Source organism: Rhinatrema bivittatum, chromosome 3 (assembly GCF_901001135.1).
Source record: "Rhinatrema bivittatum chromosome 3, aRhiBiv1.1, whole genome shotgun sequence".
Taxonomy (NCBI): domain Eukaryota; kingdom Metazoa; phylum Chordata; class Amphibia; order Gymnophiona; family Rhinatrematidae; genus Rhinatrema; species Rhinatrema bivittatum.
Window position 1 is genome coordinate 10,905,434 of NC_042617.1, and position 14,556 is coordinate 10,919,989.

The window sequence follows — 14,556 nt, forward strand, 5'->3', positions numbered from 1 at the left end:
TTTCAGCAAAGCTTTTGATACGGTCCCGCACAGAAGGCTTGTGCATAAAATGAGAAGCTTAGGATTGAGTGCCAAGGTGGTGGCCTGGATTGTAAACTGGTTGACGGACAGAAGACAATGTGTGATGGTAAATGGAACTTGCTCTGAAGAGAGAGCGGTGTTAAGCGGAGTGCCGCAAGGATCAGTGTTGGGACCGGTCCTGTTCAATATCTTTGTGGGCGACATTGCGGACAGGATAGAAGGTAAGGTTTGTCTTTTTGCGGATGATAGTAAGATCTGCAACAGAGTGGACATGCCAGAAGGAGTAGAGAGAATGAGACTGGATTTAAGGAAGCTGGAAGAGTGGTTGAAGATATGGCAGCTGAGATTCAATACCAAGAAGTGCAGAGTCATGCATATGGGGTTTAGAAATCCGAAAGAACTGTATTTGATGGGGGGTGAAGTGTTGATGTGCACGGAGCAGGAGAGAGACCTTGGGGTGATAGTGTCTAACGATCTGAAGTCAGTGAAACAATGTGAAAAGGCAAAAGCTAAAGCCAGAAGAATGCTGGGCTGCATAGAGAGGAGTATCTAGCAAGAGAAAGGAAGTGATGATCCCCTTGTACAAGGCCTTGGTGAGGCCTCACCTGGAGTACTGTGTTCAGTTCTGGAGACCATATATCCAAAGGGACAGAGACAGGATGGAAGCGGTCCAGAGAAGGGTGACCAAAAAGATGGATGGTCTTCATAAAATGATTTATGAGGAGAGATTGAAGAACCTAAATATGTATACCCTGGAGGAGAGGAGGAGCAGGGGTGATATGATACAGATTTTCAGATACTTGAAAGGTTTTATGATCTATGGTCACCAACAAACCTTTTCAGTTGGAAAAAAAAATCAGTAGAACTAGGGGTCACCATTTGAAACTCTAGGGAGGAAGACTCAGAACCAACGTCAGGAAGTATTTCTTCACGGAGAGGGTGGTGGCTACCTGGAATGCCCTTCTAGAGGAAGTGGTGAAGACTAAATCTGTGAAGGATTTCAAAGGGTCATGGCATAAACTCCGTGGATCCATAAAGGCTAGAGGATAGGAATGAAGAGAAGAGCCATGGGAGTGGCTTGCTGGAATGGTGGCTACTACCTGGTGATTACTACCCTTACTCAATAAGCCTTCACACGGTTAATGCAACTCCAACATTGCTCTCTGCTTCAACAGCAAGGGGAAATGTGGAAAAGAGGATTTTCATTCAGACAACCAACAAGGACTGAACTACACAGTCTGGGTAAACAAATAAGCATGGGGGGAGCTTGCTTATTGCGGTGATTACAACCCTAAACCAATTAAGCCTGATACTTCACTTTGAATACATATATAGCGTTGCTCTCTGCTTCAACGGCAGGGGGAAATATGGAAAAGAGGATTTACATTCAGACAACATCCAACAAGGCATTGATCTGTGCAGTCTGGGTAACTTGCTTGATGCGGCAGTTACTACCCTTAACCATTTAGCCTTATGATTCACCTTTGATGCAACTCCAACATTACTGTCTGCATCAACGGCAAGGGGTGGCAGGAAATTCGAATCAAACAGTTCCCAACAAGGGCCCTGAACTTGGTCGGTGAAACAGAAAAGTATGGGAAAATAAGTGTGGGAGCTTGCCCGGAAGACTGGATATTCTGTTTGGTCTTTTTCTACCATCATTTCTTTGTTTTTATGTTTCACCAATGCGCAATCATGGCTTTCAATGCCCACTTCCTGACCACCAGTTCTTTAACCAACCTGAGAAAAGGGAAAGTCTTGGCTGGACCCCTCAAGCTGGTCATAACTGGATCCACTTCCTTCAGGTCAGCCTGGTCCTGCGGAATGGTAATTCCTAATTCCGCCGGGACAAAGGGCCCGAGTTCCCCCTTTTATTTATTTATTTACTTATTTATTTAACATTTTTATATACCGAGGTTCTAGTGACAGAGTCAATAAGCACTTCGGTTTACATACAACAATTGAAATGACTGAATGTGAGTCTTACATAGAACAGGGAAAAGGAGAACTGGGATGTAACTCATTTAAAAATAAAAATCATTATTAAGAAGATCGTATAAAACAGGAGGCAAAAATACAAGAGTATTGGTATTCAAACATGAAACAGGAGATCATTCTTTGGCTAGAGAGATTTGTTATTTTATCTGAAGTTTTTAGACAGTAGGGGACAAAATACATTGAACACAATGGGTAGGAAAGATTCAAGTCAAAAGCTAGGTGAAGGCTAGGGTGAACAGCCAAGTCTTGAGTCTTTTTTTGAATGTACTTGAGCATTGTTCGAGCCTAAGGTCTGAAGGAAGGGAGTTCCAATGGATCGGTCCGGCTGTGGAAAAGGCTCTTTTATTTGAAAATGATTTTAATGGAGGGGTTTTTAGAGAGCCTCTTTGGGCAGATCTTAGTGGACGGGAGGATGAATACAACTGTAACGGTATCCTGAGGTCAAGAGGGGAGGTTTTGTAGAAGGCTTTGTGGATGATTGAGCAAGATTTGTAAATGATTCTATATTTTATAGGGAGCCAGTGGAGATTTTTTAAAATTGGGGTGATGTGGTCTCTTTTGTTTGTTTTTGTAAGAATCCTGGCTGTGGCATTTTGTAGCATTTGTAGAGGTTTTAGGGAAATCGCTGGGAGACCAATTAAAAGGGCGTTGCAGTAATCAATCTTTGAAAATATGATTGCTTGCAGAACTGATCTAAAATCATGTGGGTGAAGTAGAGGTCTGAGTCTTTTTAAAACTTGAAGTTTGAAGAAGCATTCTCTCACAGTGTTATTGATGAAACTTTTGAAATTGAATTGGTTGTCCATGATAACTCCTAAGTTTCTGACCAGGGGAGAGAAAGAAGGTGGTGTCATTGGGTGAGAGTTAGAGAGATGGTAGTTGCCATCTTGGGTGATGAGGAGGAATTCTGTTTTGTTGGTATTGAGAATTAGGCAAAGATCAGCAAGGAGGTTGGAGATGGAAATAAAACATGAGTTCCAAAAAAGAAGGGTTTCTTGCAGTGATTTGGTGATAGGAATGAGGATCTGGACGTCATCTGCATATAAGTAGTGGGTAAGATTCAGATTAGATAATAGGTGACAAAGGGGAAGCAAATAAATGTTGAATAAAGTTGGAGATAAGGAGGATCCTTGAGGAACGCCTAGAGTGGAATTGATAGGCTGTGACTCATTATTGTTAATCTTGACTTTATAAAACCTGTCTTGTAGGAAAGATTTAAACCAATTGAGGGCGATGTTTTTAATTCTGATCTCTGCTAGTCGAGCAAGGAGCAATTCATGGTTTACAGTGTCGAATGCAGCTGATAAATCAAGGAGGATAAGAAGGCATGGTTGCTTTTTTTCAAGGTTGAAGAGAATGTTGTCAGTTAGAGAAATTAGTAGGGATTCAGTGCTTCGGTCTTTACGGAAGCCAAATTGTGAAGAGGCGAGAATGTTATTGTCATTTAAGAAATCAGAGAGTTGATGATTAACTATTCTTTCGAGAATTTTAGCTATAAAAGGGAGATTTGCTATTGGCCGAAAGTTAGCAAGGTTTTCAGGAGAGAGATTAGGTTTTTTTAGAAGAGGTTTCAGCATGGCGAGTTTGAGAGGGGTTGGCACTATGCCCTGAGTTAGGGATGCATTGATGATTTGAGAAATTGGTTTAGCAATGACTTTGGCACATGCGATGAGAAGATTAGCTGGAATCGAATCAAGAGGGTGGGAAGCTGGTTTAAGTTTCCTGAGGACGTTTTCAACCTCTAGGGAGGATGCTGTTTTGAAGGCTTCCAGGCTTGCGGCTTGTGATAGAGAAGCAGAAAGAAAATTATGGGGAGAATGATTTTTATTTTTATTTAAGTCTTGAAGTGGATTCAGGAGGTTGGAAATTTTTTCTTTGAAGAAGATGGCCAGTTCCTCAGCTTTGTTCGCAGCTTTTTCATCCGAAATAACTATGGTGGGTGGTTTGGTGAGGGAAGAGACCAATGAGAAAAGGGCTTTTGGGTCATAAATGAAGTGGTGTATTTTTTGAGAATAAAAATCTCTCTTAGTCTAGAGAATGGAGATCCTGTATTGGTGCATGATGGTTTTGAAGGCTGAAATGTTAGCATTGGATGGGTTTTTTCGCCAGATGAATTCTTTGTTTCTAAGCTCCCGCTTTAAATGTTTAAGTTCTGGGGAGTACCAAGGCTTTTTCTTTTCTTTATTAGAGTTGAAGGATTTGGAGATTAGTGGGCAGGTAAGATCTGCCACTTTCTTTGTTATAGTGGACCAGGAAGTTAGGGCTGCATCGGCGTCTGTTATGTTGAGATGTTTTAATTCTTCCGAAAGATGTAAGTTGAGGGTTTCCTGGTTGCATAATTTTCTGAATTGAATCGAAGTTTTCTGAGAGGTTGTAGGGCTTGGATGGAGGATGGCTAAAGAAGTAGTGATTAATTTGTGATCAGACCATGGGATAGGCAAGCATACTACGTGAGAAGATATGGTGAAATATTGATTAATAAAGATTAGATCTAAGGTATGTCCTGCTTTATGGGTAGGTTCGTTTATAAGCTGATGAAAGCCCATGCAGCTGAGGGTGTTGATGAATATTTCGCAGTTGGAGGAACGGGGTGTAGCATCCACGTGAAGATTAAAATCTCCAAGTAGTAAGGCTGGCGTATCTGTGTTGATGTGTTTGGCGATACATTCAATTAGAGGAGACGGGTCTGATTCAAGACGGCCTGGAGGAGCGTAGATGAGACCTATTTGCAGATGTGGAGATTTAAAGACAGCAAATTCGAGAGAGGGGGAGGAGTTGGATGTGTGAAGGGATAAACCAAGAATTTTTTTTGAAGCTAAAAGCAGACCACCTCCCCGTTTTTTTGGTCTGGGGATAGAGGTGATATCATATGATTGGAGGGGTAGTTGGTTGATAAGGACAGTGTCCTCTGGTTTTAGCCAAGATTCTGTGATGGCACATAGATCTGGTTGTTCTTCAACAAGATAGTCATGGAGTAGGTGTGTTTTTTTCGATAGTGATTGAGCGTTAAGAAGAGTTACTGAAAATAAGGTAAGACCAAGAAATTGGTTTAGTGGGGAGAGCATGATTGGTAAAAGCCTTTTTTGCCGAGTTTGTAGTCCAACAGGTGTGGCTTGTTTATTTGGTGAGTGTCTCCTGCAATTGTATATGATAGGAATGGTATTGATTCTCATGGTTGTTGAAAGAATGAGCTTTGAGTAAAATGATGTGAAGTGAAGAGAATTTGTTTTGATTGGAAGAAGGCACTAATTCAAGTATCAGGAAGGTTAGTGTGGAGGTTTTTCAGTAAAGGATTTAAAGAAAAACATTCAAGGCTTTACTTGGGGCTGAAACAAAGGGGTAGGCCCCTTTGTCGCGAGACGCCTGCGCGAGACGCCTGAGGAAGGAAAATTTAAAGTCCTTCTCTGCTCCCTAATTGGCTGGTGAGGCTAGTGGGCGGGTCTTCTGGCCGCGAGTCGGGGTGGTGTGGTGGTGCTCTGCCTGCCCGATCGCTGTTTAGGCTCGCCGGGGGGAAGGGATTAAAGGCCTTACCCCGACGGGTCTGGGCGCCGATTGCGCAGGCCTCCCTCGCAGCAGCGGCAGCAGAAGCGTTGGCAGCGGCAGCAGTGGTTGCAGGCAGATAGGCTCGGCACCGGAGGAAGGAAAATTTAAAGTCCTTCTCTGCTCCCTAATTGGCTGGTGAGGCTAGTGGGCGGGTCTTGTGGCCGCGAGTCGCGAACCACTTTGGGATCATTGCCTTCCATCATCGGGATTTTTTTCACGTCCTCTTCCAGATTCTGTGGGAAGCGTGAAGGATCAGCATCGGGAGAACCAAGTCCTGATCAGACTCCTCCATAGGAAGCCTCCTCGGTGGCCCCTGATCCAGAAGGAGCAAGGATCCTCCAAATACTGGTGGCCCCCAAAGCCCTCAAAAATCTGGACTTCTTCTTGGGGGGGAGGTACTGCCATCCTCCGCTTAGGAAAGGGCTGCTCTGCTGTCTTACAGGCCAAGAAGGCTTTCTGCAACAATAAAACAAATTCCAGAAAAAAAGGGAGGAACTCTCCCAATCCTCTTCCACTGACCCTCATGGGCCCCCCCACCCCTGGCCTCCTCCGTGGAGAGATCAGCTGGAGAAAGCACCAGCGGGAGATCCCCTCTCCCTGCTGCAACTTGTGCCTTTGTTGCAAAGGTCTCCAAAATGTCGCCATTCCTGCACTCAGCGTCAACGTGTCTCAGCTTTAGGCCCTCCAGACCTGCCCTGCGATGAAGATGCCACCATAGCCCCTCCCAATATGCCCTCCCCACCAGAGAGGCATCGGTGACAGCAGCTGGCTCAAGAGAGTTGCACGGCACTCTCTCCACATGTGGCACAATGGCAGGCACACAGCATGGTCGGGCCTGACTCTGACCATGCAGTACACGCTGGAACAGGAGAACTTGCTGGGAGCCGCAACGGGAGTCCACCGCTTGACTAGAGCCCTTCTGCCACTGACGGGTACACAAATAAGAAAACTGCCTTTTTTTTTGCCTCTTTGTTTTTTTCTTTTTTGTAAAATCTTTACAAAACAGACAAACCGTAAACCCAATAGCTTATCTGAAGGGTGGCTGAGGCTGTTCCCAAGACTCCTAAGGGCGAAGGAACTGGACCACCAGCTTTCATTCCCGGTGTGGATCAGCGAGCACTCAAGGGTCTCCAACCCTTGCTCACCCTCCTCTAAAACCAGGAGGGATGGTCCCACCAGGACCTGCCAACCTCCTGGAAGGGAAATCCTCCTATACTCTCCTTTTTCTACTCCTCTATTTCTTTTTATTTCCCCTTAGGTACAGAACTGCAGGATTTGAACCTCCTCCAGTTGCTGGAGACAGAGATATACTGAGGGGACTGCAGATAGCACACCAGGTTAAGAGGGCGGTGCCTGTGAACCTTTCTCTATCTCCATCTGCTGGAAGGGAGGCAAAACACAGGAGTCTGGACTGATCTGGGTACGTACAGGGAAAGCTCATCTGCTCCCACCAACACTTCCCCTCCTCATTACGGTGCTTGTGTGACCTGGCCATTGAGGGCGAAGGCCCAGAGCACTTACCTTGCGACAGGGCTGAGGAGCCCTCTCTGGGTGCTCTTTTAAAAAGGTTTGCAACCCTTGAAAAAATAATTCCACCCAGGAGAAGGACTGAATCCATCCCTGGGACCATAGGCCTGATGACAATCCCCTCCATGGCTCTTCCCCAGGAATACCCCGCCTATAGAGAACGGGGGCGGGAGGGGATGACGCGGTCCAGTGCCTCGCCTCTGTAACAGCCAGTTCTCCTGAGCTTCAGGGCAGCGCTGTTCTGTCATAGGCCAAGCGATTGCCATGGCTGGTTTCCCCTTATATGGCAAGCTGCACAAATGGGAGACCCTTTAATCTGCTAGGGAAATAACGCTGTTGCCCGATTTTCTGGAGCACGCATATGCGCGTAACTCAAGGCCGTGGACTAACCCAGCCCAACTGCAAGTTCGTTCGCGCGGGAGCCTGAAGCAGGCTAGCATGCGCTCGTGCTAAACGTCTCCCAAGCTGCTTTATTTTTTTTTTTGTTTTATTGTGAACCATTTAGAAATTGGATAAGCGGTCTATAAGTATTTCAAATAAATAAATTGGAGGATATGAAGCATCCTAATTCTGCACTCTTTCTCCTTTTGCCACATCCATGGAATGCATTTGCCATTCTGTTGATAAAATCGGCAAGGGAGAGGTCTGCAGCTTGGAGACTTTCCCCTTTCTGGTGGAGGAGAGGGTTTGAAGGGGAGACCCGTTGACTCGTCTTGGTCAGAGAAGTCCTCAGAGCCATAGATGTAAACACAAGAATTTGCCAAGTCTAATCCTAACTGGATCTTGCCCGGTTAGGAGACAAGGCCTTAGAAAAGGGATATGCTTGACCCCAGTGAGCTCCTGCGCCTCAGACCTCTGAATCAATGACCTTATGATCAGGATACTAAAAGGGAAATTCAGAATTATTCAAGAACATAACAGTCCAGAGATTAAAGGCAAGACTCAGCTCACACAGACACTAAATCAAGCACCTCCTCCATGGGGAAGCAGTTTTTGGAACCAGACCACTGCATCAATGACCTTATGATCAGTATAATCAAAGGACAATTTAAAACAATCCAGAAATGAAACTTCTGAAGTCAAAATGATCAGACACTTTGGAACGTACAAAAAAAGACTCCGTAAAGACCTAGATTTTCTATCACAATATGAGCCATAAAGAAAATGCTACATGGCTTGGGACGGCCGCAGTTGAAAGGCCGAATTCAGTGGTGTATCAGTGGAAGGGAACAAAGACAGAATCAAAATTCACAGCTGCAGTTACCACCAGGGAAAGCTTTGAGAAGATTGTGGTCTTTTAGCACAGCAATTCCAAAGCTTCCTGGGGGTGGGCTGGAATGAAAGTGGCGAGGTACACAGCTTTAATTGTGGGCACAGATTTTTCTTCTGTTTTAGTTTTATTTTGGCTGATGTGTATTGTGATATTGATTGTGCATCGCTTTGAGCGATTCATAAATGTCTAAATACAAATTATACCGCCTGTCGCCTTGTAATCACCCACTTCTGACAGCCAGCATACTTTGTATTTCATATTAATGTCACCTTTTTGCTCATCTGAATTCTGACCTGAAGGAAGAGAGTATTAAGTCAGGAAAGCGAGTTAAGAAACTTGAGTACACTAGAAAGGTATCAGTTTATAGATATTTTGTGTTATCTTTTATTTCTGTGCACTCAAGTGGACTAACATTTCAGCCAAATTACTTTATCCAAGGACAGGACATTGAAAATTAAAATGAAGTAACATTTCAAAACAAGCAAAAGGATTTAATAGGTGAAGAAACCCAAGTGCCTCTTCTCAGACATAATCCTATCAGCCTGCTAACGCCCTACCACCTTCCCCTTCACAGCACCGCTGTAATGTAATTCTTTGTGTTAAATGAGTTCCAGTCTCACCCTACTGTTTTTGCTTGACCTTTATTGCCACACATACAAGTGCACTCACATGGCAAACCCCACACTACTTTATCAAATCTTGAAAATGGAAAATCATTTTGATTTGATAGAATTATAGTGGCATTTCTCCTTTAAGAGAAAAGTGAGTCTGCATTTGCAGTAATGTCCAGGCCCTGCTTTTAGCTTGCTTGTCTTATGAATTTATTTCAGTTAACTAATATCACACTGTTTTGAAGACTATTTTGCTTTCTTTAGTACATTAGATACTGCCAGTGCAAAGCAGCAGTTTCCGCTGGCTCATCTGCTGACCATCTGTGTCTTTTCCCTGACAGTGTTTGCTTCCGCACCCATCTCTTCTGGGAATGGGGAGACGGCGTTAAGCTGCACGACAATCAGCAGAGGCAAGAATCGGGCGATGACAAGCTTTCAAAGGATGATGTCCTAAGCTTCATTCATTCCCATTACCCCTGATCCTCGCCTGGCTGCACTACCAGACTAGGGGAAGGAAGGAAGGTCTATTCTCCACAGCTTCCAGCTTCCCATGTGGAGAGAGAAGCTTCCTGGCCTGACTGCAGAACTGTGACTCCACTCTGTGAATTGCAGTGTAGAGTGTGTTTGTCTGTATATAGATGTATATATGTAAAGACCAAGACTCTGCATCATGGGAATTTGCTGTTGTCCTGTCTCAAACTTAGAAGCAGATGGACTGCCCCCATTCTAGTTCATGGACTAGATGCAGACTGCTTCCTGTAATCTTCAGCACAAAATCTCTGCTTTTGTTGATATTTTCACCTGCAAGAAGAGGATAAGGAGGACTGTGTTTACTTTACTGGTTTACTTTTCCTCTGTATTTATGGTAAATCATTGCATTGCATAGCTGCCCCCCACCTACCAAAAAAAAAGAAAAATACCAAAAAAACATCATCCTTGTTTCCTGTGCTGGGACTTCTTCAGAGGAGGGGAGGGAGGAAAAGGCTGGGGTGCTTTGAAGACGAAGAAGTGATGCTCTAGGTAAGCAGGAGCCTGACGTCCTGCTTTTCTCACTGCCGTGTTGTGATGGGACTGGGGCTAATTTCTTTATGATTGGGATAATGAAAGGAACACATTTCTACCATGGTTTTCCGATATGCCAGGGAAAGGTCCAGCACCACCCGCCCACATCTGTCAGGGCATCAGAATGAGTGCAGGCAGGCAAGGCCCGAGCCACCTCAGGCGCACGTTCAGAATAATGTGCCTTTTTAAGAAGGTGACAGGCATATTTAAGTGTGGATGGTCAACTTCAGCGTCTCAAAGATGAAGCAAAGGGGGAAGAGGAGCATCTGTGTCTGTGGCCTTCCTGCTGCTGCTGTTGGAGGTAACGGGTGCAGCTCTTCCCATCCCCTTCCATTAAGTGATTCCTCCACCAGCACCAGTGCACCACTTCTTGCGGCTATGCAGGGGCCCCCCTCTCCTTTTTTTTTTTTGTTTTTGTTTCTGAACCTGGTCATACATTTTGTTTTCACTCATTACATTTTGCTGTGATTGTTGGGCCTTTTCAGTCACCTCCTCCCAGGATAGGGCTCTTCAGCTTGAAAAAGAGATAATTGACAGGAGATATGATAGAGGTTTATGAAATCATGTGATGGGTGGAATGGTTAAATAGGAGGCAATTGTTTATTTTGTCAAATAATACTAAAACAAGGTGAAATTCCAGGAAACTAACCACCAGCAGATTTAAAACATCATAGTATAGTTTCGCTTAGCACATAAGCTGTGGAATCTGTTGACAGAGGATGTGGTCAAGGCGACTAGCACAGTGGAGTTTAAAAGACGTTTAAACAAGGACCTGGAGGAAAAGTCCATAAACTATTATTAAGGCAAATCCATTGCTTCTTCCTGGGATAAGCAGCATGGAATCTTATCCACTCCTTGGGATCCTGCCAGGTACTTGTGACTTGGGTTGGCCACTGTTAGAAACAGGATACTGGGCTTGATGGATCTTCAGTCTGACTCAGCATGGCAAATATTAAGTTCTTAAATCATCCCCAAGTGTGTGGCATCTGTGCAAAGATGTTGCCTAGGGCCATCCAGTTCTGAAGATTGAAACTTCTCAACATCTTCAGATTGGATCTGAAATCGAATGCACCCTCATTAGAACCAGAGGCATTGAAGGAGCAGAAGCCATGTTGTCTGCTGGTGCTTTATCAGCATGGCAGGTACAATTGGTACATTTCAGAGCTAAGGTCTCTTCCCATTCAGTGCCCAAGGATTCCTATATATTAAATTTGTCCTCAAGAAGACATGACACCGGTTGTCATGCAAAGGCATCAGAGTCATTGTCCTTTAGTGCTTGACCCCAAGAGCAGGTTAAAGCCGTTCTCTTTCCCATTGCCAAGTGGCTGCATCTAGAGGCAAGCCCCAGTGGTTTGGTATTAGCAACCTTTGAGCAGGAGTTGGACAATGGTATTCTTGGGTCTCTCTCTCTCTCAGCACCTCAAGCATGTGGATGCATGGACATACGAAGCCCATCAGCTTAGGGAAACAGGGAAAGCAGTGACCTATGATGATAGTAAGATCCTCAGTAATGGAGCCTACAACTCATTGCTGCAATCCTCAGGCTTAGGGAAGATGTGCCCCGCACCAGAGGAGAATCTCTTTGGAGGGAAAGTCAGTGAAGCAGTAGAACTAATAAGAATGCCACCTCCAATCCCCTCTCCATCACTAGGAGGTTCTCAGGTGATGCTGAGAAGAGAGAGTTTCTTTGTACACTCACTCCCACCAACAACAGGTCATCTCAAGGCCTTGCCCATGTAAATGTAGAAACTCTAAACCCCATACAGCAGTCTAGTCCAAATTGGGGATGTGTTTTTGACTGGTTCCAAAGCACTTAGCCAGAATACCAGTCTCCATGCCTGTTCCATTAGATAGGTCTCACTTGTTCTCTGGCTTTCCCTTCACTACTTTGCAATTAGAAGTCCACTATTCTTATCCCATGATTTCTTGAATTCCATAATGGTTTGTCTCCCTCATCTCCCTTGGGAGACTATTTCCTGCATTCACCACTTTTTCCATGAATATAAATGTTCTGTTGCTGCTCCAAAGTGCCTCCTTGGAGCCTCAAACTATCTCCTTTTGTTCTAGAGCAAGGGTCCCCGAATTATGGCCCATGGCAGTGTCCTTCCTGGTGGTGGCAGCAGGAGTGCATTCCACTGCTCTCCGTTGTTGACAGGGACTATGCTGGCACCATCGGCATATTGAAAAGTCACAGGCCAGCACTTCCTTTCCTTACTGATTTTCCGATGCACAGTCTGCAGTGAGGAAAGGAAGCCTACACGTTTTGTGTATGCTTTCAGTGTTGGTTCAGTCCCTGTAAGAGCAATTGGCCTAGTTGGGAAGGGGAAGGATGAATTCTGGCCCTCTTACCACTCTATGTAGAATTGTGAGAGCCTCCTGGTACCACCGCCTTGTCCTCTGTGATGAGTGGTGAGCAGCACCATTACCTGTGGCACATTCTCACCATGGTGTTGCTGGAGTTCTCACAATAGCAGCAGAGTTGCACCTCGTATCTGAGGAAAATTGGACTTGCAGGGGCTAACACTTGTCTGCCACACCCCCAGGTACCCTGCCCTGTCTCTCCCATCTCCTCCTCTTCCCCATAATTTATCCCTCTATTCCCAGTCCCGCCCTCTCAAAGAGTTAAATGTTCTATGTAGTCCTTCCTGTGAGAAGTTTGGGGATTCCTGTTCTGTTCTTTCCTTTGAAAAAAGTTTTGTATCTTGTGTAGTTTGGATATATGTATTTATTTTATTTATGGGAAATATTTTAAAATGTGTCTCTCCCGCCACACCATCTCTCCCCTCTTCTAGAGCATACATATTTAGGTCCTTCTGTGGCTAGTGAGTTAGATCCTGCAACCGTTTGCTAGCCTTTCCTTGGACTGCCTCTTGCCTGTCTATCTCCTTCCAAAGGTTTGGCCTCCAGAACTGAACCCAAGTCTCATCAGTGCCCTCTACAGAGGCATTGTTGCCTCCTTTTTTTCTGCTGCCTATGCACCCAGCATTCCTCTGGCTCTGGCTACTACCTTATGGCAGAGTTTTGCCACCTTGAGATCATCAGGCACGATGACCCCCCAAGGTCTCCTTGTTAGTGCATTACAGTACCTCACCTACCGTTGACTACTGCTCCCTCAGATTTTTGCACTCCAAATTCAAGTTTGTGCTTTCTTGCAATTACGTTTTACTGCCTGACCACTCCTGGAGTTTTCTTACATCACTTCTCATTCTATTTACTTGTTCAGTTTATCTCAGCTCAATATGCAGTGGCAGTTAAAAACTGAAAATGGAGAAATTACTTACCTGATAATTTTGTTTTCCTTAATGTAGACAGATGGACTCAGGACCAATGGGTATAGTGTACTCCTGATAGCAGTTGGAGATGGATCAGATTTCAGTCTGACTTCAGCCCTAGTACACATATACCCCTGCAGGAAGTGCAGCTCTTCATTATTCTCCTCGAAAAACATTGTGGATATATGTATGACTGAATAATTTGAATAACTTGATTAACTTTATAACTTGGATAACCTGATTAACTTTATAACTTGGTTAACTTAATTAATTTGAACTGGTTGAATTGGTTATAGCTGGAGGCCGCCAGTGCCCTCAACCGAGAAACGTCGACACCCGGTAGGATGGGTGTCCTAGTTGGAGGAAAGCATGGCTTACCCGTGAACCACTCGCTCTCGGGGATGTCACTCGAGGATTCCATGAATAACGGCAGCCGTGGGTGGGATGCTGAGTCTATCTGTCTACACTAAGGAAAACGAAATTATCAGGTAAGTAATTTCTCCATTTCCTTGCATGTAGCAAATGGACTCAGGACCAATGGGATGTATAAAAGCTACTCCCAAACCGGGTGGGAGGCTGCCCGTGACCCATTTAGTACTTCCCTTGCAAATGCTGTGTCCTCCCGAGCCTGAACATCCAGGTAGTAAAACCTGGAGAAGGTGTGGATGGAGGACCATGTCTCCGCCCAGCAGATCTCGGTAGGTGACAGCATCTTGGTTTCTGCCCAGGACACTGCCTGGGCTCTAGTAGAATGGGCCTTGACTTGTAAAGGTGGTGGCTTGCCTGCTTCTGCATAGGCCGCCTTGATGATTTCTTTGATCCAGCGGGCTATAGTTGCTCGCGAGGCCATTTCCCCTTGCTTCTTCCGGCTGTGAAGGACGAATAGATGGTCTGTCTTTCGTATGGATTCTGACCTTTCCAGGTATCTGACTAGGAGTCTACCGACGTTGAGATGGCATAGGTTGTGAGACTCTTCTGAATTCTTATACTCATCTGGCGATGGTAGCAAGATGGTTTGGTTGAGATGGAAGTGAAACACCACTTTGGGGAGGAATGACGATACTGTGCGTAACTGTATGGTTCCCGAGGTGAGTCTGAGGAATGGCTCCCGGCAGGACAGTGCTTGTAGCTCGGAGATTCAGCGGGCCGAACAGACCGCCACCAGGAAGGCTGTCTTCAATGTTAATAGTCAGAGAGACAGGCCGCGAAGGGGTCTGAAGGAAGCTCCTGCTAAGAAATCTAGGACCAG

General features: G+C 45.1%; 1 protein-coding gene across 2 annotated transcripts in view; it reads left to right on the top strand.

Annotated features, from left to right (window-relative positions):
* CMTR1 (cap methyltransferase 1) overlaps nt 1–9,906 on the top strand; it is a 322,636-nt gene extending 312,730 nt beyond the window's left edge. For both annotated transcript variants that reach the window (XM_029592902.1, XM_029592901.1), the window contains exon 24: nt 9,315–9,906. In XM_029592902.1, the coding sequence (XP_029448762.1) occupies nt 9,315–9,453 (139 nt within the window). In that variant the 3' untranslated portion in view covers nt 9,454–9,906. The remainder of the gene's footprint in view (nt 1–9,314) is intronic.
* Nucleotides 9,907–14,556: the final 4,650 nt, after the last annotated feature.